General features: G+C 48.0%; 1 protein-coding gene across 2 annotated transcripts; it reads left to right on the top strand.

The window, feature by feature from the left end:
* LIPG (lipase G, endothelial type) lies at positions 1-24,881 on the top strand. Of its 2 annotated transcripts, none has more exons than XM_082853097.1 (10): positions 1-486; positions 3,374-3,555; positions 5,219-5,398; positions 6,931-7,042; positions 12,883-13,104; positions 15,621-15,863; positions 16,523-16,643; positions 17,577-17,795; positions 20,404-20,508; positions 22,542-24,880. In XM_082853097.1, exons 1-10 carry the CDS (start codon positions 375-377, stop codon positions 22,561-22,563), a joined length of 1,518 nt encoding a protein of 505 aa, XP_082709223.1. In that variant the 5' UTR covers positions 1-374; the 3' UTR covers positions 22,564-24,880. The 2 variants fall into 2 exon arrangements, with proteins under 2 accessions (XP_082709223.1, XP_082709224.1); XM_082853098.1 differs by lacking the exon at positions 1-486 and adding an exon at positions 875-953 and having other exon boundaries at positions 22,542-24,881.
* Positions 24,882-25,236: the final 355 nt, after the last annotated feature.

Genomic DNA, 25,236 nt, shown 5'->3' with positions numbered 1-25,236 from the left:
ATAAATTATGCAAATCACCATCTGGCGATGGGTCAGATGACTCCAATAGTTTAAAAAACTACCTCGCCGGGGAGCTCGCGGTGTGACAGTGGCGAGCCCTGGCTTCCCGGGAGAACGGCACGGGTGAGGGCAGATCTGGTTCTGGTTGGAGCATCTTCGCACTCCCCTCACCACCCCGTGGCTCAATTTAGCCAAGTTTTCATTTTCCACCTTCTCCACCTGCAGCTGTCTAAGGCCACCACTCTCTCTGGTCGAGAGAAGCCTTCCCACTTCGGGTCTTACGGGCTCGGACTACTGGAAACATCGAGAGGCGGCTCTTTTTTTTTTTTTTTTTTTTTTGTGGTCTTTCTAAAAGTCCCGTTTGGGGGAAGGGGATGTGGCCGGGAAGGATGAGAAACTCCGGTCTTCTGCTCTGCCTCTGGAGCGCTTACTGTTGCTTTGCCGCGGGAGGTCCCGCAACCCTTGGTCCAGAGGGTCGGCTGCAAGGTAACGTGTCCTTGTTCTTATTAACACCCCACAACTTCTTTTCTGTGCCAGTTCCCCTCTGTCTTGCGCACCCTTCTTCCTCGATCCTGCGACATTCTTCTTCCTTACCCCCTGCGCTGTCCATTGGGTCCTCCTAATCAGCCTTGGAGATCACTTGTTCCTCGGCGCTTCCGACGAGGACATCCCCGGCCAGGCGTCCAAGAGGCCGCAGGCTCGCCCGCGCTCGCTCTCGCCCCGCCCCCTTGTCGTTATACGGTTCTCCTCTCGGTGCTGTCCAGTCAGCAGAGTTGGCTGCCAGCAGCTGTTTAACCTTGTCCTCCTCTTTGAACCTGGGGTTTCCGAGGCAAGAAGGTTGTTAGAGCTCTATCACCTGGTGTCCTTCCTTTTAATCTCGGTGTAGGTGTCTTGAAAGTTAAGGTATCAGGGTAGCTGGCTCTGGTTTGAGTAGTGCTTGCCGGGAGTATTAGGTGAGTCATTTGTGCAGAGAAGCTGCTGGGCTTATTCCCCGGGTTGCCGGCCTCCTCTTCCCCAAGTCTTTCCAGCCTTTGCTCTTCCTCTTCTACCTCTCCGTCCTCCTCCTCCTTCCAGCTGCCAGCTTTTCTCCTGAGTTCTGCGTGGCAGTCTTTTTTACTGGAGGAACCTGCCCCGAGGGGCGAGGGTAGGGTCACCCAGCGGGAGTACCAAGTCAATTAGTTAAGCAGAGGAGAGCGGGGAACCTCTGAACCACACACTATTATTTCATCTTCTACTATTCTGCTGAGGTTGGGTCAAATGATGCTGGTCCATGTTGCTTATGTGCACGCAGGAGGTTAATTGGAATGAATGGAAAAAACTTGTTTTATTTAACATGTTCCCAACTCTAGTGCAGTTGAACCAGGTTAGGTTGCATCTCTAGTTCCTCTCCTGTAAAGGGCTAACATTCCTTCCAACTTCTATGTTCTGCGATTCTGAGTATTTGGGGGCCATTTCATTCATTCAAAACAGTATTTATTTGCCAGGCATGCTCCTCGGAGTGAGGGATAGAGCAGTGAACAAAATGGGTGTAAGGCCCTCCCCCCATGGAGCTTACATTTCAGTGGTGGGAAAACAGCTAGTCAACTAATTAAAATATATAAATAGTGCTCAGTGTTATGGAAAAAAATAAAGCAGAGGAGGAAAGTACAGAGGGCTGGCGGGAGAAGGTGGTGCAGTGTTAGCCTGGGACCAGGCTTCCATCCCTGAGGAGCTGACCCCTGAGCAAGGAAGGAGCTGAAGGAGGTAAGAGAATGAGCCTGAGGACATCCGGATGAAGGACGATCATGAAGTTCCAGAGGCTGAAGTGACTCAGGCTGGAAGTAGTAGAAATGAGCTAGAGAACTGTGGTGTCAGAGAGAGCCAGCTGCTAAGGTGAACCTTTTATGTCAGTTTGTGAGTTTATCCACAAGTCGGTGGCAGGAAGCCAGCAGACTCCCTTTCCTTTGCTCCTGGACTTCCCACCTGGTCTCTGTGAGTGGCTATCTGGGTGGAAATTGGGAGATATTGAATGAGTTATGTCTGTGGTTCACATTTCTGTCAGTTGGGGCTTTTGTTCGTTACTTTAATGACAAAGTTCTGCTCGTGCATATTTAGTCGCATTTTCTGGAAACTTACCCTTTTTACATCTGGTGCATAGCTGTCCTCCCCCTTGTCCGCTTCCCCACCAACCTGTCCACCGCTCTGGTCTCTCTTTCCATGACTCCATTTGTTTTTTGACTCTGGGATAAATGAAGCTCCTGGGATGGTCATTCGGTACCTTTTCACTTGATTTCTGGGTGACCGGACAGTTTGATTTTCTAATTTCCTAGCCTGTTATCAAGGGATGGTATCCTGGATGGTTGGAAGAATGCTAGATGAGGCTCATTTAGGACCTTCTGAAATAGTGTGGTGATGACAGTACCTAGTGTTAAAAGGCCATAGGGACCATCAGTGACATGGGCTGTGTTTTGTAGTAGGACCATCTCCTAGACGGCACTGTGTGTGTGCAGTGGAGCTGAAAAGAGAGGTTTTGCTGCGCTTATGAGCTTCTCCATGGCTTCAATAACTTATTTAATTTATTCAACAAACTAGAAGACTGTCTGGCACATGTCTGGTACTGCAAGGAGCACTGAGGATGCATGAGGTCTTTGGAGCAAGTGTTGAAATCGAGATGAGAGCATTAGGGAAGCCCATTGCATAAGAGGTCAACAGCTCCTTACCTCCAATTCCAAAATGCAAAATCTTTGAAAATTGAGAAATTTGTTTGGTAACTTGTTTGGCAGCAAGAACTGGCCTTACCTGACCTGAACTCTTACTCATTTGGCAGCAAAAACTGACCTGAACCGATAAGAGGATATTTAGAATCTTTTTTTTTTTTTCCCCTCGAGTGTGAGTAGTTATGTATTTCCCTGCAGAAATATTATTGGTGTATTTGATGAATGGGAATGTCCCAGACCCTGCTGGGGGTGTTATATAATATATATATATATGCCATAATAGCTTTCTAAAATCTGAGAATTTCTGAATTCTGAAACTCAACTGGTCCCAAGCATTTCAGGAAAAGAATTAAGGACCCATACTCTGAAACTAGTAACTTGAGGGAAGGAAAGAGAACTGGTTTGGATGGGGAAGAAGAAAGAAAAGCAAGAGAGACTTATTTCAGATTCACAGTAATTGATCCTAGTGACTCATTAATACTCAAATATTGGTGAGATGTCCCTTTTATAACATCTTCGCAACTCTTCTGGGAGGTGAGGAGGAAACATTCAGCAGATGTAAAAACTGAAACCCAGTGGGGTTAAGTAATTTGCTCAAGAGTGAATTAGAACTAGACCCTAGATCTCTCACCACCCAGGCCTGCTAGTTATACCCTTGCTCTGTTATTTCTCCCCAGATGAGCTCAACAGATCCAGGGTTGTACCGGCTGCTGCCAAACCCCCTGTGAGATTTAACCTCCGCACCTCTGAGGACCCAGAGCATGAAGGATGCTACCTCTCCTTTGACCACAACCAGCCCTTAGAAGACTGTGGCTTCAACATGACAGCCAAAACCTTTTTCATCATTCATGGATGGACGGTGAGCCTCTGGGGGAGGGAGCTCTACAGCTTTCCGGGAGATTTGGTTTCCTTTGTTTTGGTCAATTAGAAAGAATACTGGTGCTTCCAGATTCCACTCTGTCTCCCCCTCTTTTCTTGTGGGCTGCTTGTATTTCAGACAGCTGTGAAGAATGTAATGGGCACTTTGCTAAGGGGGCAATCTGGACTCCAGCAGGGCGGTATTTAACACTGGCACACAGCGGGCTTTCAGAAAGTGGCTCTCCTGAGGGCAGCAGCCCAGCTCCACTGGCTCTTAAGGGGCCCTCTAATTATGCTTAATTACATTGGTCAACCACTGCGTCGCGGGGGCCATCCCTCCGTAAGAGCTGAGCTGAACGGAAGCAACTTGACTGGCTCAGAGAGTCTGTGAGGAGGCAGCTGGCCTGGCTGGCTGGCCCTGGTTGGCATGGTGCCCTCCTGTTTGCATAGAGATGGCTCCGTTTAAAGGCACTGGAGTCTTTATATGACCTAGCTGAGCAATTCACATTGAAAAACCCATGACGAACTTCAACAAAAAAGGGCTTTAACACTCAGCCTCAGAAGCTTTTGACCAGCGAGGGATTTATTCATTCATCTAATGGCAGTCTGTAGGAAAATGGCACTATTAAGTGAGCAGGTTTCTGCCTGGGCTAATTGGGAGGGGACATTCCTCCTCTTAATGATGAGAAATTCATATCCGTTACATGCTTTCTGGGTCTTTAGGTCTATCGCCAACTGTTGGGGTCAGGCCTGGTGGGGGTGGGTGGTATGTAGGCACCTACCTACCTAATGTAATTGGAGGGATGATTAAGGGCCTGCCATCCGTCCTCACCCCACAGCCTACGATTAGAATTATGCATTTGAACCTTTATAAGGCCCCCTGTCAAAATGCAAGTACAAACTGCCTGCAACTTACAAATGGGTTGCATTCCAGAAAGTTCTTTTATAATCTGTTTGGAACTTGGAACAGCAGTTTCCCATAGAAGCAAGATTGTAAATGGCGTTAGGGTTCCCAGGCCAGGCACAGAAAATTTGTTTATCTAATAACGTACTTGTGGATGGGTTTACAGCTGGACCTAGTCACCATTTACACTTTGTTTCTGTGGGAAAGTGTGTTCTGAGTTCTAATTTGGGATTCCAGGGACAGATCTTCTCTACTCTGGGGTCAAGAAGGATGGCAGAGATGGCTTGTGGGAAGGGGTCATTTGTTAACTCTGCATTTGCCTAAGAGACAGAATCTCCCTGCATCTCTGAGAAAGAAACTAATTCTCCAGGGCAACCCTTCGCAGCTGCCTTTGAATGACGGACCAGGCCACTCACTCACCTGACTGTGACAGGGACTTGGGTTAACCTCAGGCCAGCATCGCCACCAACTTATATCTCATAGGGGGCCTATCGGTCAGTGGGGCAGCAGCAGAGGACACCAGCTCTGACATCTTTGATGGGAAAAACTGGAGATGTCAAGCGCAATGGAAGACAATCACCCATGTAGCAATCCTGCCTGTGGCTGGCCCGGCTCATGTGCAAGTGTTTGATGCCTGGGTAGCCAATGTGAAGCTTCCGGAAGTGGCTGGGGAGAAGGTCGTGGAACTGAATTCCATATTCATTAGGATTTCTGACACCCAGAAGAAAAATTTTTTTAAAAAGCCCCGTTTTCTCTGCAGATGAGCGGCATGTTTGAAAGCTGGCTGTACAAACTCGTGTCAGCCCTGCAGACAAGAGAGAAAGGAGCCAACGTCGTGGTGGTGGACTGGCTCCCGCTGGCTCACCAGCTTTACACAGACGCAGTCAACAATACAAGGGAGGTGGGACACAGCGTCGCCAGGATGCTCAACTGGCTGCAGGTAACGGGACCAAAGGGAGTCATCTCCTCTTACGAGCAGGACCCTGAACCCTTTTAAGAAATATAGGTCAGGGGCTTCCCTGGTGGCACAGTGGTTAAGAATCTGCCTGCCAATTCAGGGGACACAGGTTTGAGCTCTGGTCCGGGAAGATCCCACATGCCGTGGAGCAATTAAGCCCGTGGGCCACAGCTACTGAAGCCCATGCACCTATAGCCCATGCTCCACCACAAGAGAAGCCACTGCAATGAGAAGCCCGCACACTGCAACGAAGAGTAGACCCCTCTCGCCGCAACTAGAGAAAGCCCGCACGCGGCAACAAAGACCCAACGAAGCCAAAAATAAATAAAAATAAAATAAATAAATTTATTAAAAAAATTCTAAGACTGTAAAAAAAAAATACAGGTCAGACAGGTCAGTTTCAGTGAACTTCAGGAGTCTGAGAATATCTTTGAGCTTCCAATTTTTTACGGAATTAAGTATTGCTTGAAACATTTGGAAGCTGGGACTTTTAGAAAGCTTTCTAATTATTGACACATTTCCGGATTTTTCCTTTTACTTTACTTGAGGGAAGAAAATTTGCCTTTTGGTTCATTAATTGCTGATGCCCTCAGAAGCCAGGATCACCTTGTAATCTTAAATACCTACTGAAGTCTGCTCTGGCCTCTTAAGGGTGGCTGGGCTGAGGGTACGGAAGGTTGGTTCAAACCAATGTAGCTTAGTGCCTTGCATAAAATGTGGAAAACAGATCTTGAGGTCTTAAATTTACTTTTTATAGCTTAATGATTTACCTGCGCTCAGTGGACTTAATGGGATGCAGGGGTACACTGGCTGGTACACTGGCTAAGTGACCCTATTATCTGGGTAATTACAGCCTGAGCTTCCTGTTAGAAGCCGATGGAATCTGAATAATTTTGGCAGAATTCTGGTCAGGAGTCTTGAACAGTCCTCAGTCCTCTACCTGGGTTGTTGTTTTTTTTTTTTTTTTTTTTGCGGTACGCGGGCCTCTCACTGTTGTGGCCTCTCCCGTTGTGGAGCACAGGCTCCGGACACGCAGGCTCAGCAGCCATGGCTCACGGGCCCAGCCGCTCCGCGGCATGTGGGACCTTCCCAGACCAGGGCACGAACCCGTGTCCCCTGCATCGGCAGGCGGACTCTCAACCACTGCGCCACCAGGAAAGCCCTACCTGGGTTGTTTTGTCGAGCTCGATTCCTGAGCCATGGGGTCAAATCACCACCTCCTCACCCCCACTGCTGAGTGCCCTGTGAGGGTCTGATGCTTCAACTCTGGGGTCCCAGGCAGGTTTGGGATGAGGAGGTCGGCAGCTCGTGGGCATAAGAGGGTGGGCAGGGGTCACCCTGCTGCAGGCTGTGGCTGGCACTTAGTCTCCAGTGAGCCCGGTGTCTTTGAGCTCCACACTGCCACCCCCTCCCCCCTCCCGCGTCTCCCCAACGTGATTGACTTGTTGAATTGTTGGTGGCCTTGGGGCTCAGGACCACACTCTTCACTCACACACCTCTGTGACTTCCTGCAGGGGAAGGAGGATTTTTCTCTCGGGGATGTTCACTTGATCGGCTACAGCCTTGGGGCTCACGTGGCCGGGTATGCCGGCAACTTCGTGAAAGGCACGGTGGGCAGAATCACGGGTAAGTGTTGCTCCCTTCACTCATGGCTGATCCTGGAGCTCCCTCAGCTGCTCTGCCCACCAGGCTTTCCTGAACCAGAGTGCTCCCTAAGAGGCAGCAGGAGAGAGCCGTAGAGGGTTAGCCTTGGAAAAAACCTGGAGAACATCTAATCCAGGGCTTTTCAAATGTCCAAAAGTCTCAGAGCCCTTTTTCAAATTGAACATGTGCAGGTCCCCAATGTATGAAACAGATAGAAGGTGTGTTCTGGTCAAAGCTGGGTATTTGCAAGTAGCGTTAACCTTGTTATTTGAGCCTCCACCTTTTCTGGAGGAATTTCCGGGTCCCAGAGCACCAGGGAGCACAGTTTGAAAACCAGGTCTAGTGCAACAGGTGAGGAAACACCCAGGGGCAAAGAGCTAAGACTCAGGGGCAGACCTGGGGTGGAGCCCAGGCCTGCAAGCCTCTGGTGCTCACTTCTAGTCTCTGCCCATGGTAGTGCCAGGACCTCAAGGGAAAGGAATGAGAGATGGGCTGTGGTTTGAATTCTGCCTCTGGTTTCTATTTCATCCACTAACAGCCTCTTTCCCATGTTTAGTTGGCATATTTATTAGTGATAATTACCTGTTTAGAATGAGTGGTTAAATGTTGTCGTTAAAGAGACCTTTCTATCTGATATTGGTACCCAGGTAGTCGATAGAAATTTGAATTTTCCACGTTAGTGAGCTTTTTTTTTTTTTAAGTGAAAGCGAGTTTATTTGGAGAGATAAACATTCCATAGGCAGAATTGGTGAGCTTTTTTTTTTTAATCTTATTGAAGTGTAGTTGATTTACAATGTTTTGTTAATTTCTGCTATACAGCAAAGTGATTCAGTTATACATATATATATTCTTTTCATATTCTTTTCCATTGTGGTTTATCACGGGATATTGAGTACAGTTCACTGTGCTATACAGTAGGACCTTGTTGTTTATCCATCCTATATATAACAGTTTGCAATTGCTAATCCCAAATTCCCAATCCTTCCCTCGCCCCCTTCCCCTTGGCAAATAATTGGTGACCTTTTGATATGAGAGTTTGATTTAAATCATTGAATGATAGTGAAAAGTGGAAAGGATTCTCTTCCCCATTTGGAGGCCCTCTCAAAAAAAATACTCTCCTCTAGGAGAAAATTAATGGCAAATTTTTTTTAAGATTATATATTTATTTTAAAATTAATTAATTTTTGGCCGCCTTGGGTCTTCGTTGCTGCACGTGGGCTTTCTCTAGTTGCGGCGAGTGGGGGCTACTCTTCGTTGCGGTGCACGGGCTTCTCATTGCAGTGGCTTCTCTTGTTGCGGAGCACGGGCTCTAGGTGCGCGGGCTTCAGTAGTTGCAGCATGTGAGCTCAGTAGTTGTGGTGCGTGGGCTTGGTTGCTCTGCGGCACGTGGAATCTCCCCGGACCAGGGCTGAAACCTGAGTTCCCTGCATTGACAGGTGGATTCTTAACCACTGTGCCACCAGGGAAGTCCTTAATGGCAAATTTGTTGCCCTGAATTTTTATCCCCCTGCTAGCATTCTTTTATTTGTTTTCCCTCCCAGCTTCTCCCTCACCTCCAACATGCTAAGGGCCTAACTGGCCACCCAGAAGGAAAGAGTTAATCGTTTCCTTCCTGGCAATGTTTTCGTTTGAAAACAGGGTTCGGGTAGAAGGGAGTCCTTAGCTAAAGAATGATCTAGTAGAGGTAGAGTTTCTGGTTTCAACAACAAGCCAGTGGGGCAGATTTAAAAATATATACATTTGTGAGGTTTAGTAGCCCTGCTTAAATCATTGTCCCTGGGCTTAAGTCTAATGAGCACACACACACACACTCCTTTAGATCCAACTGTTTGATTCAGCATAGCTTGAGAGCTTTACTTTTGGTTATCAAGATGCGGGGCCTGAACTGTCTAACGGGTAATGTGGCCACACATGACTGCTCATTAACCCATTGCTGGAGCAAAGCCGTTGGGCCTCAAGCCCCTCAGGGTTCTATTGGCTGAGCACCTCCTCCTAGTCCCCAGCAAGAGGCAAGATGTTGCAGAGCTCGGCCAGCTGTGCTCAAACTGCAGCACACACAAGGCCCCGGCCGGAGCACCAGGGCCAGTGTCCTTGGCAACAAAGACAGGCTGCAGATCCTCCCTCTTCCTCTTTCTAAGTCTGAAATGAGATGGGGCTAGTAGGAGAGTTCCAGTTCTTTCCCCTTGCCTGTCTGGGTGGGAGCAGCTGAGATGCGGGCTTTGCTGGCAGAATGCTAATCAGTGCTCTGGGCTGTCTGCGCAGAGCATTGGGGCCGGCATGTCCTGAGCACAGCCCCTTCTCTGCGGCCTCTCTGTGGAGCAGGGGACCGGGGTGAACATAACAGGAAGGAGTGGCCTCTGTCCAGTTGCCAGGCAGCACCTCAGAGGGTATCTGGCTGACCTGACGTATGCTGCTGTGCATGTCTGATGGGAGAGGCCTGTGCCCTCTCCTCTCCCCTCAGACTTCCCGTGGGTCTGGGAACCAGGTGGTCCTGACTGGTAAGAGCACCAGAAACTGCAGCTCGTGTGGGGCAGGGGCCGGGGACGCCGCTGTACCGAGGCCAGCAGGGGTCCTTAGCCTGGACCTGCAGGAGGTACCTGAACCCCAGTCTTGCTTGGACCAGAGAGCTCTGGACTGAGGTTTGCTAAAGTTTTATCCTCTTAGGCTTCGGAGGGAGTTCTGTGACATATTAGGGAAGAGGTCATATATTTCTAATTGAACTTGTGTCTTGTTAGTTATAAATAAATAAGCAAGCAGATCTGTTCATTCATTCAAGAGATGTGAACTAAGTGTCCGCCCTGCAGGCTGTGGGCTAGATGCTACCTAATGTCAAGCACTCAATGTGTGACAGGTATTTTATGCCATATGTAAGCCACATAGCGTCCAGGCAAAAGGGTCCTTGGGCTTCATTTTACAGATGGGGAAAATAGGACTCAGTATGTACTTTAATGATATCTCACACCCTGAGTAGCAGAGCTGGGATTCAAACCCAGGCAGGCCATCAGATTCCAGAGCCTGCACCTCACCACTGCACAATGCTGCCGCTCTCCTGCTGGGAGAGATGCAGTAGCTGTTACAGCGCAGCAGCCTTTGCCCCGCCAGGCCAGAAGGTGGAGGTTTTCCTGTGTGTATGCGTGTGCACGACAGGGTGTGTGTGCGTGTGCATGCATGTGTATATTCCATTTGCTGGACAGAACACTTTGCGGGGAGTCTGACTGAATGGAAGAAGAGGTGGTTCTCCATCATCTCTTGTTTTTGGAGGGGATGCGTTCACCCTCCCATTCCTAGTTAAGAAGTAAATTGTGAAACCTTTCCCCAGAGTCGGTGGGCCCTAGCTACGTGTCAGGCGGGGTCAGTCCGGGGAGGTGAAAGCTCTGCCTGCCAGCCGGCCTTTCCAGAAGCCCCGTCAGCCGCCTGCATTCCTCCAGCCCAGCTTGGTTTCCATGGCACTGACTGTCTGGTGGAGACTTTTGTTCACCGATACAAGAGCCCCTCTCTTATTGGCTGCAAAGCAGAATGTTCCTCTTCTTTCTTTTTTTTTTCTCCAGAGGACATGGTGAGAGGCAGGGAGAGGCCACCTGTGTCAGTACTGCGTCCGTTCAGTCCCTAAAAAGAGTCATCGAGGGCTATTCAGGGAGGCCACTGTTTTTGTGCCATCTTTCTTTTGGGTCCTGGGCTAGAGATGAGCCCCCAGGCAGCCTGGGCTCCCTTTCTGCCTCTGTCATTCATACATTTTCCTCAACTTCAGAGTGTTAATCATTACCAGTTCTCATGAGTAGCGAGTTCCACAGGTTTACTGTCCGCTCTGGACAACAGTTCTACCTTTTGTTTATCCTAAAATGACCCCCCTCAAGCCTCACGATGTGCTCCCTTGTTCCACTGCACTGGGGTCTGGGAAACACTGTTCTATTACTCATCTGCTGCTTTCACAGCTCTGTTCTTGGTCATACCTCCTCCCTACCTTGGTGTTTCTAGATCCAGGTTTCTCAACCTCAGCAACTATTCATATTTGGGGCCAGATAATGCTTGTGTGGGAGCTGACCTGTGCATTGCAGGATGCTTATCAGAATCCCTGGCCTCTACTCCCTGGATGCTAGCAGCTTCTTTTCTCCCTTTTCGCCAATTGTGACAACCAAAAATGCCTCAGAGGTTGCCAAGTGTCCCCCTGGGAGCAAAATCCCTCCTAGTTGAGAACCACTGTTCTAGACTAAACAAACCCCCTTCCTCTGCTGCACATAATCTTTTCTTAACTTTCTCCAGGTCCTCTCTCTGTGTCTGTAGGGCTCTAGGTTGGGATGGATCCAGCTCCCATAATTACTTAAGCTTGGTAGTAGTAGCCAGTATTACCCTGACAAGCCCTTACTCCTTAATATCGCACAAGAACTGTATGAATCAAGACATTCAGATTTCATTTTCGAAATGCTACTGAAGCATGGAGAAGTTTTTCCAAAATCTGGTCCACAGACCGCTTATTTTTAGGATCAGCTGGGGAATAAACCTCTATTTCTGGGCTCTACACCAGACCTACCAATCAGAATCTCTTGGGGGTCAGGGAATCTGCATTTTATGCTTTGCAAATTCTATTTTGAAAGGTTTTACACTCATGTGGTTCCCAAACTATTATACAAGATGGTGAAAGTGTCTCTGTCTCTGTTGCTGCCACTATCTTTGCAGTTGCCTGCCCTGCCTTCTCCCCTGACACACATACACGCAGGTGACCTGGGGCTTGTGCGTCCTCCCAGAGTTTTTCATAGCTACACGGTGGAATCCAAATTTGTAAGAAGCTCCCCAGAGATATTTGTGCTGTTTCAAATGTGAGAACCAGTGCTCTCTGCAGTGCTCTTTGTTTGATACAGAAAGTTTGCAGACAAAAGGTTTTCTCCTTGTGGCTGCAAAGGAGAGGAATTCTGGAGGCTTGAGATGCGGCTGCTCAGTGTGCCTGGTGTGTCCCCTCTTGCCATTCCACTCCTGGGCCTGATTCATAACTAAAGGAAGGGGAAGTGGAAGTCCAAATACAAATAGCTCAGTTTGGGGAGACTGAGTCTTCCCTCTTGAAGATGTAGGTAGCTTAGTTATTCTGTCAAAATTCTGCTAAAATTAAGACTGTGGAAGGCTCCCAGTGGCAGAACAAATGGAATGAATGGCTTAGTTTCAGCCAGCCCAAGTTCTTTCTAGAACTGCTTCAGTTCTTCTTTTTTTTCTTTTTAATTAATTAGTTTAATGTATTTATTTTTGGCTGCATTGGGTCTTCGTTGCTGCGTGCAGGCATTCTCTAGTTTTGTGAGCGGGGGCTACTCTTCGTTGTGGTGCACAGGCTTCTCATTGCGGTGGCTTCTCTTGTTTCGGAGCACGGGCTCTAGGCATGCAGGCTTCAGTAGCTGTGGCACACGGGCTCAGTAGTTGTGGCACACAGGCTCTAGAGCACAGGCTCAGTAGTTGTGGCTCACGGGCTTTGTTGCTCCGTGGAATGTGGGATCTTCTCAGCCCAGGGATCGAACCTGTGTTCCTTGCACTCGCAGGCAGATTCTTAACCACTGTGCCACCAGGGAAGCCTCTAGAACTGCTTCAGTTCTGACAGTGCACGGTTCCTCAGATCCACGTGTCACTTGAACCCCGTGGCCAATTTACTGAGTCAGCTGAGTTGTCAGGACAGGTGAAGGCTTCAGAAGAAAGCATACGTTCCTCTGCAACAGGCACCACACCCTTTAGGATTCCCAGGGTGGGGATGTCTTCATTTTACACTTGCCGGCTTAGCTATCCACCAGGACTCACTGCCTTAGCGCACCTGACACAGCTGGTCTTGGCTCCCCCTTCTGCTGTAGGTTTGGATCCTGCTGGGCCCATGTTTGAAGGGGTTGACATCCACAGGAGGCTGTCCCCTGACGACGCAGACTTCGTGGATGTCCTGCACACCTACACACGCTCCTTTGGCTTGAGCATCGGGATTCAGATGCCTGTGGGTCACATTGACATCTACCCCAATGGAGGTGACTTCCAGCCGGGCTGTGGACTCAACGATGTCTTGGGGTCAATTGCATATGGAAGTGAGTTCCTTATTATTATTATTTATTTTGCGGTACACGGGCCTCTCACTGCTGTGGCCTCTCCCGTTGCGGAGCACAGGCTCCGGACGCGCAGGCTCAGCGGCCATGGCTCACGGGCCCAGCCGCCCCGCGGCATGTGGGATCCTCCCAGACCGGGGCACGAACCCGTGTCCCCTGCATCGGCAGGCGGACTCTCAACCACTGCGCCACCAGGGAAGCCCCGAGTTCCTTATTTTTTGTTTTGACTCAATTATAGCATCTCCTCCTAAATCAGCCAGAGCTGTTCGTGCTCCCGACAGCATCCGTTTCATTATTCCCACTACCCCCCAGTGGCCCTTCAACACTGTTTATTCTACAGTTCGTCATCCTGCAAGCCAATCAACAGCCTTCCCGTGGTCTCTGCTCTGCTTTCTTGTGCTTTGAGGTCACAGTTATTATTGATTAATTTCTTTTTATAACAAAAGGAATACATATTTGTTGGGAAAATAATCAAGCATTATAAAATTGCCTAAAGCAAGAAGTGAAAATACCCCTTCATTTCCCACACCTACTCCTACTTTCACTCTCCAGAGGTAGCCAATATGAACATGTTGTGTGTATCCTTCCACTCTTATCGCTTTGCAAATTTATTTGTGTGTGTGTGTGTGATATTTTTCAAAATCACATTGTTCTGCAACTTCGCTTTTTCAGTCCTAATATATATTACGGACATTCTTAGACATCAGAGTACATATATCTACTTACCTTATTCTTTTAAAAGGCTGTATAATATTCTTTAGCATGGATGTACTATCATTTAATTTTTGGTAACATTTTAAAGAAATAAATTCAAGATTCTTCCTCCATTCACTTATAATCTGTCTTCCTGGATGCCTAAGCCTATTCCCAGCAGTCTTGGGCTGAAGTAAGTTTGCTGCTGAAACTGAGGTGCTTGGTTTCTCATTTGCTCACCGCCTTGCATCCTGGCAGCATTTCTAAGTCTTGGCTCCAGTTGGCTCTGTCCACTGTGATGCTCTGCTCTTGGGATGTCCACTCTGTCACTCAGTCTTAAGTTGCTCTCTCCCAAGGTGATAACATCCAAGGAGCCCCTGTGGGGCTTGGGGGTTCATGCAAGGGGAGTTCAGCCCTGCAGGGGGGATCAGATGATGGCATTTCTTAAGGCTGGTGATATTAATGAGGAAGGGGAAGGGGAGCTTTGCCAAATTTTTCTTAAGGTCCAAGGATTTACTGGAACTATTGGCTTTAGCCTCTGGTTACAAGAAATAATGATTACTGTGGGTCACAAAAATCCAAATTATACTCCTAGCTTTGCAACCAACTGACTCTGTGACCCTGAGCAAATGACTTCATCTCTAAGGGCATTTGGGCCCATAATCTACAACTGAAAGTATTGGACTAGAATGAGGTTGGCAAACATTTTCTTTCCTTTTTCTTTTTAAGTTTTTTTTTTATAAACTTATTTATTTTGTTTATTTATTTTTGGCTGCTTTGGATCTTCGTTGCTGCTCTTGTGAGCTTTCTCTAGTTGCAGCACACAGGCTCGGTAGTTGTGGCTCACTGGCTCTAGAGCGCAGGCTCAGTAGTTATGGCGCATGGGCTCTGTTGCTCCGTGACATGTGGGATCTTCCTGGACCAGGGATCAAACCTGTGTCCCATCCATTTGCAGGTGGATTCTCAACCACTGCACCACCACGGAAGCCTGGCAAACATTTTCTTAAAGAGTCAGCTAGTAAATATTTCCGGCTTTGCAAACCATACTGTCTCTGTTTCAACAACTCTACTCTGCTACCGTAGCATGGAGGCAGCCAGAGACAATAGGTAAATGAATGCATGTGGCTATGTTCCAATAAAACTTTAGTAAAATGGGGCCAGCCTGCAAGGTGCAGTTTGCTGAGCCCCGGACTAGATGATGTTTAGCATCTGATCCATTTCCAGCATTTTGTGACCGCATGGCTCTATCAGGACTTAGTGACTCTTACTGCACAACTGGTCTCCATCACCCTGTTTAGTGCCTGTGCTATGCATTCTCTTGCTCTTTAATGCTTCATGTGTATCAGTGGTGTCTTCCCACCTGGAGGGCAAGCAGTCCGGTGGCAGGACTGGCTTTCAGTTCTAAAGACAGTATATCACTGGGCATGCATTAAGAATGACACAAACGGGCTTCCCTGGTGGCGCAGTGGTTGAGAGTCCGCCTGCCGATGCAGGGGACACAGGTTCGTGCCCCGGTCCGGGAAGATCCCTCATGCCGCGGAGCGGCTGGACCTGTGAGCCACGCCGCTGAGCCTACGCGTCCGGAGCCTGTGCTCTGCAACGGGAGAGGCCACAACAGTGAGAGGCCCGCATACCGCAAAAAAAAAAAAAAAAAAAGAAAGAAAGAAAAGAATGACACAAACAAGCATACTAACAGTGACATGAAAAGCAGTTATTTCTGATGAAGTGTACAGTACTTACTGATGGAGTGGGCGGATCACCGAGAAGCAGCGCAGCCTGATGGTCTCCGTCTCTCTCTCCCCCAGCAATTGCAGAGGTGGTGAGATGCGAGCACGAGCGGGCAGTACACCTCTTTGTCGACTCTCTGGTGAATCAGGACAAGCCGAGCTTCGCATTCCAGTGCACGGACTCCAACCGCTTCAAAAAGGGGATCTGCCTCAGTTGCCGGAAGAACCGTTGTAATAGCATTGGCTACAACGCCAAGAAAATGAGGAACAAGAGGAATAGCAAAATGTACCTAAAAACCCGGGCAGGCATGCCTTTCAGAGGTAACCTTCATCCAAACCTGCATTGCCCTGGGGAAGGACCTTTTTCCTCCTTCTAAATACCACATTGTAGACGGGCACATTCCTGCAGTTAAATCACATTAAATTGTGTATGCCTAGGAAAGTAGATCTTTAAAAATAAATGATGGGGACTCCTTTTGTGATGTGAATCACCACTCTATGATCACAATATCGCTATCTTAAGTTTCTATCTTGCATTTAGCTTTTCAAAGCTGTTTCGTATTTGTTTTCTCATTTGATCATCAGAATAATCTGTGATAGGACTAACAGTGGATCCAAATGATATCTCGCATTTTTATAGCATGTTGTAAAACCGTAAGGTTTTGTGGGTATTGTGGGTGGAATTTGAGGCTCAAGAAGTTAATACGTTGGTCCTTAATTCAAGGTCACACAGCTAGAAAGTACCCAGGTCAGCATCCCCCAAAGGTCCCCCAAACCCAAAGTTCAGGCTCCTTCTTCTATACTGCAGTGACCTTTTACACCATTGGACAGAATGAGATCAAAGGGAGGCTAGAGGCTGGGCTGGACCCAAAGGATGAGAATCCCTAAAAACTCACTGTGCTGGGTGACTCAGTTTGGGTCAGGGTGCCCTAAGATGACAAGCAAGGCTCACAAATGTCTCTGTTCTGCTCTCTCTGCAGTTTACCATTATCAGATGAAAATCCATGTCTTCAGCTACAAGAACATGGGAGAAATCGAGCCCACCTTTCATGTCACCATTTATGGCACCAATGCAGACTCCCAGAATCTGCCTTTGGAAATGTAAGTCACGGGTTTCCTTTGCTGAGTTCAGGACAGAGAACGAATTGGTTTGAAAAGGAGAGAGAGCGCAGGAGCTCTCTGTGTGCCAGGTGAACAAGTGCAGGGGAGCTCATCTGCGTGCCAGGGAGGAGCTGTGCGGTTCCTCTCCTGCTTCACACTCTCCACCTAGCCCTTGACTCAGAACGTTTCTGGAAGGGCAGCTCCTGGGATGAATCAGCAGCGTGAGAATCTGCTGGATCAGCTGGGCAGAAACTGCTGTTTCATTTCAGAGAACGCCTGATTCCTGAGGCTTTAGGAAATTTGGAACTTGATAAACATCGTCCCTGGCATGTTTCTAATTATTTGTGGGAGGGGCACACAGTGATCTGTATACGTTGAGCACTTGTAAGGTGCAAAGCGCCACGCTGAGTAATGCTGGGCTTGCAAAGTAACGTCATCAGAATACTCACGCTCAGGGCTGGGGTTCTAGCAGGAGGAGCAGGCTTGTACGCACACACTCATGCACACACATGGGGTGAGACAGGCTCCCCCAAGTGCCACGTGAGAGGGACAGGCAGGAGGGGCTGAGAGTTCCGAGGGAGATGGATGCCTGTGGGCTGAGAGGAGGAGGCGCTGTCGAGTGGGGATGTGACTTCTTTGCGCTTTCTAATTTCTGTTCTTTCCTGGTCTTGTCCCCCCAGGAAGTAGCATGAATGGGGAGATGCTCAGGAATGGTTTGGGGTGCGGTGGGCAACATTATCTCTCTGCCCGTGTGGAGCACAGCTGAGTTTTCATCCCGGTCCTGCTGGTGGGACGTGGAGAACGTAGGGGGGACCTCTTGTGCATTTCTCTCCCATCCGAGTGGGGCAGGTGCTGCCACTGCGTCAACCCCCACGGTGCTGCAGTTTTCCAGGTGGCGGGGGGACTGAGACCAGCTTCCCTCTCCCCTTGCAGAGTGGAGCAGATCGAGCTGAATGCCACCAACACCTTCCTGGTCTACACCGAGGAGGACTTGGGAGACCTCCTGAAGATCAGACTCACCTGGGAGAGGACTTCTCAGTCCTGGTACAACCTGTGGAAAGAGCTTCGCAGCTACCTGTCTCAGCCCCGCAGGTCCGAGCAAGAGCTGAATATCAGACGCATCCGCGTCAAGTCCGGGGAAACCCAGAGGAAGTAAGTGCCTCACGACCCTTTCCCTGTTCTGGGTCCGTGGTCAGCAGAAGGTGTGCGTCTCTGCAGCGTCCTTTCCTTTGCTAAGCGTACAGCTTCCATCTTTCCGTATCCAGAGTACATGGGCAAAACTGCAAACCCTTTGCGAGGAGAACTGAATTCCAGACCAAGGCCTCTGTCCACTGTTGTGCAGCTTGTACCCTGATCGCAGGCCCTGGGCTGAGAGGGGTGGGCAAGCGGAGGCTGGAATCCAGCCCTTGTTCCATTGGCCAATGGAGTGCTGCCTTGTTCATTTGTTTGCTCTGGGGTCCGTGCAACCAAAAGCCTTTGCTTGCTCCAGTCCAGAGCAAACCAGACTATCCAGTTTAGGGAGCCTGCATGGATGAGGTCTGTGGGAGTCCTGGCTTCCCTTGCATCCAATTTTCAGAGCATTATACCTCTCCTTGGGAGGCTCTGACTCAAGGACATGCGTGGGGCGCTAACGTCAAGTAACAGATTCCTCTGTGCCACGCCGGCTGGCAGTTTCCCCACGTCTGTTAACCAAGCCTAACACAAAAAACCCACCCCTAAATCAGCCGCTAAAACGCGGCTTGACTCTCGGAGCAGCCAGGAAGACCTTTGTCAAGAGAGGAGGGTTTCCTTGGCCAAATCCTTCAGCAGACCTCCGGGAGGTCACTGCCAGCCTTGGGATGGTGGGAGGAAGCCTCCACCTTCTTTCTATCTCTTCTGGCATTTTCTCCATTACAGTTCTTCATGCGTCCCGTTTCCATCCACCACCTATGGTGCAGCTTGGCCATGCAGGGGGTGGAGGCTTAGGCTGCTTGTGTGAGTGATTCTGGTCGAAAGACCTGTGCACCGGTGTGTATGTGGCAGGGGTGGGTGCCAGCTGAGGGGAGCTGTTAGTATGAAGCCTGTGGTCTAGATAATTGCGTGTCTTTTTCCTTCTCTCGGTGCTTATAAGTGCAGCCTGTACCAGAAAGATGTGTGGTAGCAGAAAGATGATCATTTTTATAAAATATTTCAAATTTAATAAACCATTGAGACTTAATAAATGTAAACCATTTTCATATTGGTTTCAGATATAAGATTTTAAACAGTAAAACATTACAGATAAAGCTGAAACCCCTTTGTGCCCCTCTCCCGTCCGACTCCTCCCCTTTCAAACCAAATGTACCCATCTTCCAACATTAACTAATGTCAGTGTGTTTTCCTCTTCATGATTTTTATACTCTCCCTACTTCTGTTTTATCCATAAACAACCTATAGAAATGTTTTGGTTGCTTCTGAAGTTTACGTGAGTGGACACATTCCTTTAAAAGTTGCTTTTCTCCATTTAGCATAGTTTATGAGATTTATCCAATGCATACAGATCTGGTCTATTCACATTCAACTCCTGTATGTAAACTGCCATTGCACAAACAATAGTTTCACCATTGTTCTGCTGAATATTTAAGTTGTTGCTACATTTTTCAGTTACAAATAGTGCTGAGATGAACATCCTGGGACATTTTCCTTGTGTACGTGTGTGAGAGTTTCTTTGGGGCATGCAGAATCACTGGGTTATAGTGTATGTATTCTCCAACTGGATGGGATATTATTAAATCCCTCTCCAAAGTGGTTGGACCAATTTTTAATCTTATCCACAGAGGAAGAGCTTCCTTTTCCCCTCCTCCTCACCTACCTTTGGTGGACATTTTTGCTATTCCGTTGAGTGTGAATTGGTCCCCGACTGTTGTTTTCATTTGTATTTCCTGATTGTGAGTGTTGTGGGTGTTTATGGGCTGTTTGGGCTTCCTGGTGAAGGTTCTGAAAGCTGTTGGGAATGTGGCTTTTGTCCTGCTGGTAAGCATCGCGGTCAGGTGTACCACATGTCTATTGGTCATGAGGTCATGCTGTCCACACACCACTGAAGCTGGGGCAGCCCACAGGGTTGGGCTGTAAGTTACAGTTGAAACGATTATTAGATCACTGATTCTTCCTGTGATCTTGGTTGTCTACTTCTTGAATCTTTGATATTAGCCCACAGCTGAGTTCCAGTTACGCTTGTCAATGGGTATTTCTGGACACCATGCTGGAGGGACCTGGAGTTCCTCCGTTCAAGGAGTTTATAGTCCACCATGGATGCAAGAATCCACAAGCTATTCAAGGCAAGATATAATGTGTTAAAATGAGCTAAAGCTTTCATCATTAACTCCGTGCCATAAGAAGTAATGACAATAACAAAGCAACATTTATATAAGGACGTGCCTATTTATGAAATTGGAAGGTCAATGGAGGGTTAGATTAATAAGGTCTCGGGCAATCAGGGAGGCTTCAGAGAGGATATGCCTTGGTACAGGCTTTTGGATAGACAGAAGGAAGAAGGTGGAAGGGGTGTGATTAAAGTCTGCATGAGCTGAATCATGGGAGACATCAAAGTGAGATGCTTTCAGTGTGCTTGTAGCAGCAGTGGGGAGTTCTGAAGGGTCTTGAGTCAGGGGTCACATGATAAAAGCTTCTCTTTTCTCCTTATTCCATCTGCCTCAGGTCCAGAGAGCACCATATGGCTGGTACAAGCCATGTACCTACCCCTAGAGTTTTGGCTACATCAGTGGTTTCTTTTTCCTCCTAGATTGACTTTTTGTGCAGAAGATCTTGAGAACACCCGCATATCCCCTGGCCAAGAGCTCTGGTTTCACAAGTGTCGAGATGGCTGGAGAATGAAAAATGAAACCAGGTAAGTAGGACATTCTCAGAGGTTCATGCAATGCATGTTGATGGGTCCCCTAGTGTAGGCTGGACGTGTGTCTGGCACTTGGGACACAGAAGTCAACAAAAACAGATAAAAGTCCCTTCCTTTATGAAGATGACCTTCTGCTGGAAGGAGTAGGATGTTGGATGGTGTGAAAGTCCCTTTGCCTCTTGCTCTGCTTCATCCTGTACGTGTCACAGCCATGGTCCTGCTGGAATGAGGTCTTTCAGTGACTAAGTCCCAAGCTTGGTACCCATGTCCTCAGCTTAGATGGAGCTTCTCTGTAGTGACTGGGGCTGTGGGAAGCTCCAGGGCTCCCAGCTTCTTTCTGGGCACCAGATTGGAGTGGGGAGTTAGGTGGGAGGTAAGGGAGAAGCATAAGGCATAGCCCCCCTTTAAGGTTTCCTGGAACCCAGGTTGGTGTGATTGGATATTAGTGGGCAACTCTCCCCCTTTTTGAGAAGCAGGAATGCTCGTGTGCTCTTGCTTCAGGGTCCTCCTTGCTCCGTGCAAGTCTCATGATCTCAGAATTGAGGAAGGATGATCTCGTGGTATGAGGCAGTGGGTGCACCCAAAAGGGGGCTCCGTCACACACCCTCTGAGTCTAAATGCCTGCTGAGGAGCAGGGAGATGGCCCCCACCAGCCCCTGCCCCTGGGTCCATCAGAGGTACTAGATAATAACGCTGCTGCCTTACACCGAGCACGGAGTGAGTGCCCACCCTGTGTCAGTGCCTTCCATACATCATCTCATTTACTTCGATCATCAAGCTCATGATGCTGGTGTCGTAACCCTGTGAACAGTTGGGGAATCTGAGACTCAGGGAGGTTTGGTCACTCTTTCCAGGTCCCCCCCTTGGTGATGGCAGAGTAAGGATTTGAAGCAGGTTGGTTTACTCTAAAGCCTGTGCTCTTTCTCACGCATGGAGGTTCCACTTGCTCAGATAAGTCACCTCTCCTCCATCTGAGTATCAATTATCAAGCAGCCGCGCCCGTGCTGGGATCCCCTGTGATTAACTGTCTGCCAGCCTGGAGGGCCGGGCTACACCCTGGCTGCTCTGTCTCCTGTTAGGAGCATCAACGTGACCACAAGCTCGGCGATCACAGGACTTGTGGGATTCTGAAAACTGCCCATCTAATTAAGTGACTCGGTCGAGTCTTGATATGATTTTCTGCTATAGTAATAATTTTAATTCTTTATGTTTGTATTCAAATTTATACCTTTCCAAGTGCTTCCACATGTACTAACTTCATTGATCCTCAGAACAGCCATGTAAATTGGACACACCCAGGAAGGATTGCTATTCTTATTGTTATTCTTATATACTTCTTTTCCGCTCCAGAACTTCATAACAGTTGAGAACGTTATACTTCGCCTCAGAATAACTCTTTGAGAAAACAGGTCCTTTCCTTTGCCTTCAAAGGAACAGAAAACAATAGGAGCCCGAGTAATAAATTAACACCAGGAAGTGGTGAATCCCTGGACATATATTACACCTTCAGTACTCTCTCTCCTGCCATGGAGACCGTTCACCTGTTCACAGAGAAGGAGACGGAGGTTCCAAGAGGCTCAATAGTGCATTACTGTAGCTGAGACTAGAATCAAGATGTCTTGACTTTGCCTTGCCCCCTTCCTGCCACACTGCCGGCTCTCTTGTGTTTCTAGATCAAAGCAAAGGAGCACTTTATAGTTCTCCCGAAGTTGTGTTTGTGTGTGTGTGTGCTTGTGTGCACATGTGCGTGCTGTGGGTGAGTATTCTGCTAAATATGCAGATGTCAACACTGAGGTGTATGGAACTAGGAACCCGGAGCAGGCTCCGGTGTGGTGTTTCTCAAAGTGAATCTGTGGCTTGTTGGGGGAGGGGGAGGAGGGAGTATTCAGGACTTTCTCCATTTGTTCTGAAAGGGAAGCAAATAAAAGAGGCTGATAGGTATGGAAGAAAGCTTGGTCTTGTGGTAAACAGAGTTGCATGTTTGCAGAGCCAGCTAATGAACACCACTCCCACGTGGTTCCTTTCAGCCCAACCCCGGAGCATCCTTGAAGGTCCCCGCAAGGCCCCCCACTCCCTGATTTCCAAGCACATGGAGGAACGTTACTGCTGAGGACCCACCTGATGGAAAGACCCTTCTTGGCCTTGACCCTGGAGCAATGGGAGGAGCCCACTTGCTGGGCCCAGCACCGTGCCTCCCATGATGGCTGGGACTTTTCTCCAGAGGAGACCGCATCCTGCTGTTCCTGCTGTTCCCGCTGCTGCTCTACGATAGCTCTAACTCCAGATCTGTGTGCAAATGGCCGATGCCCTGGCCTCTATGCGTACCAGGCTGGCTTCTCAGGACTGGATGAGCCGGTGCTTCACCCAACAAGGAACACAGGCTCCGAGTGACTCTGCGTGGAAGGCTGTCAGCTGCCTGACCTGACTTGAGTCATAGTGAGGGGTCTTGCTGCTGGGAGCTGACTCATGTCAGGATGGCAGACCTGGGACCTTGTTCACCGGGGGAGGGAGAGTAGATCTGGGGAGGGGTGGCGGCCCTCGCTCTTGGGGCTCGATGGGTAACTGGTGACGTGGACTGGTTACATTTTATTCGGTCCTGCTCCCCAGCTCCTTCTCCAAAGCACACATCATTGGCTTTCTTCTTTTTCCATTGCTCATTTATTTTTTTTAAGAAGATGTTGGGGGTAGGAGTTTATTAATTTTTATTTATTTATTTTGGCTGTGTTGGTCTTCGTTTCTGTGCGAGGACTTTCTCTAGTTGTGGCAAGCGGGGGCCACTCTTCATCACGGTACATGGGCCTCTCACTATCGCGGCCTCTCTTGTTGCGGAGCACAGGCTCCAGACGTGCAGGCTTAGTAGTCATGGCTCATGGGCCTAGTTGCTCCGCAGCATGTGGGATCCTCCCAGACCAGGGCTCGAACCCGTGTCCCCTGCATTAGCAGGCAGATTCTCAACCACTGCGCCACCAGGGAAGCCCCTCCATTGCTCATTTTTTGATTGGACAAATGTTTATTAAGCACTGAAACTTAATTAGCACATGGCAGTAGACACCTTAGTAAATCTTTGCAGACCATCTTCTCATTTGAAACCTAATGGGGTTGGGATGTCTAGGCTCCCTTCCCGTTTAGATGATCCATGGATATGCACGTGATGAAAGGCATGAGGGGCACTGGGAGGGCTACAGGATGTGAGAGTTGGGGACCCTGAAGCTTTAAGTGATTTCTACCTATTTCTTCTTAGTTAAAGTGCATTTCCCTTAAGAGTGACATCTTTGATCACCAGCAGAGTGGCAAGCGGAGTGTTATACATGTTAGGGACAGAATGGTACCAATTGCTGAATATGATTGGCAAAATCTCTTCTGTGTAGGAAGCTGGAGGCTATTACATATGTTACACATGTCTGTTCATACAGAAACCAGCACCTGTCACACACAGCTGGTACCAAGATTGAATTAATGCCATGCTTTTTCCTTCTTGAAATATCTTGTTCCAAAACAAGTGCCCTTTCTGTGCTGAACTTCTTCAAAAAGCCCTTAATTCTAGATCTTGGTTTGAATTAATATACATGATATCTGAGGAACCCTTTTATAATTTTCAAAAGATTTGAACATGCATCACTTAATTAGAGACTCACAACAGGAGGTGAGCAGGGCAGTTACTATTATCTCTATGTTACAAAACCGAAGCTTAGTGAGGTTCAGCACGAGCCTAGAATTATATACCAAGTTGGTGGAGGAGCCAGGTGAGGACTTAGACTTCCTGGAGGCAATGCGCATGGTATGCTCATCTCTGCAACTTCATCAGGACTCGTATAGCCATTTCCCACCAATATGCCCCAGATGTAACAAACAAGGAATTTTTTTCAGAGCCATCCATGAAACCCAAAACTCTTTTATTAACATATAACTGGGAGAACAACTGGGCCAAGGGTTGGGATTTTTATGGATAAGATTGATTTGCAAGGAGATGTGATGTCAGGTGGGAAAGGGGGAGAGCGATTTTCTCTGTACTTAGGTTTTTAAAGGACGTTGTTTTAATCTCTATTGTGCCAAGGTTGTGTCATTGTTCTGTGCCAAACCTCTGAAGACATAACCAGTCAAATACCTTAATTCAAGATATTTTCTCAATCCAGTTGTGTGCCTTTTCTGTTGCTTCTGTGATTGCATTCTAGCCAAAGTAGAGCTTGTATTAATTGACTGTGCATCCTGGTTACTTCTACTTTTGTAATGGAAGCCTTGGGAATCGAATCCTCAGTGGGTCCTGTATTTATACATTTGGCTTGAAGCCTTATTTGTATATAATGATGCTTTTTTAAATGCTTAGAATACTATTTATTTCTCAAGTGTATATAATGTATAAAAATAAATATATGGTTAGTTTTTACTTTATGATTAACCGATTTCAAGATTAAAAATTTTACTAGTAAAATAATAAAAATCTACAAAATTCTTCATGGTCTAGCAACTCAGTCCTCAAAATTTGAAAGAATTATCCTGCCTAAGCCTAGGTTTTGACAAAAAGTTACTTTAATACAGGATATATTCTCTATTTGATACTAATTGTTGGTAAGAAGCAGACAACAACTCCTTTCACTGAAGAACAAGAGGAGAAATTATTCGAATCGCAGTAGAAAGTCCTGAAGGTGGATGTTTGGGAGGACCGGGAAGGAGGGCTGGGTATTGGGGAACGTTGGTGAGGATATAGGTTTGGTCCCATGGGAT

The sequence above is a fragment of the Leucopleurus acutus genome (assembly GCF_964270905.1).
Source record: "Leucopleurus acutus genome assembly, chromosome: 13".
NCBI classification, from domain to species: domain Eukaryota; kingdom Metazoa; phylum Chordata; class Mammalia; order Artiodactyla; family Delphinidae; genus Leucopleurus; species Leucopleurus acutus.
Note: the sequence above shows the minus strand (reverse complement) of the source record. Positions and strands in the feature narration are given on the sequence as shown.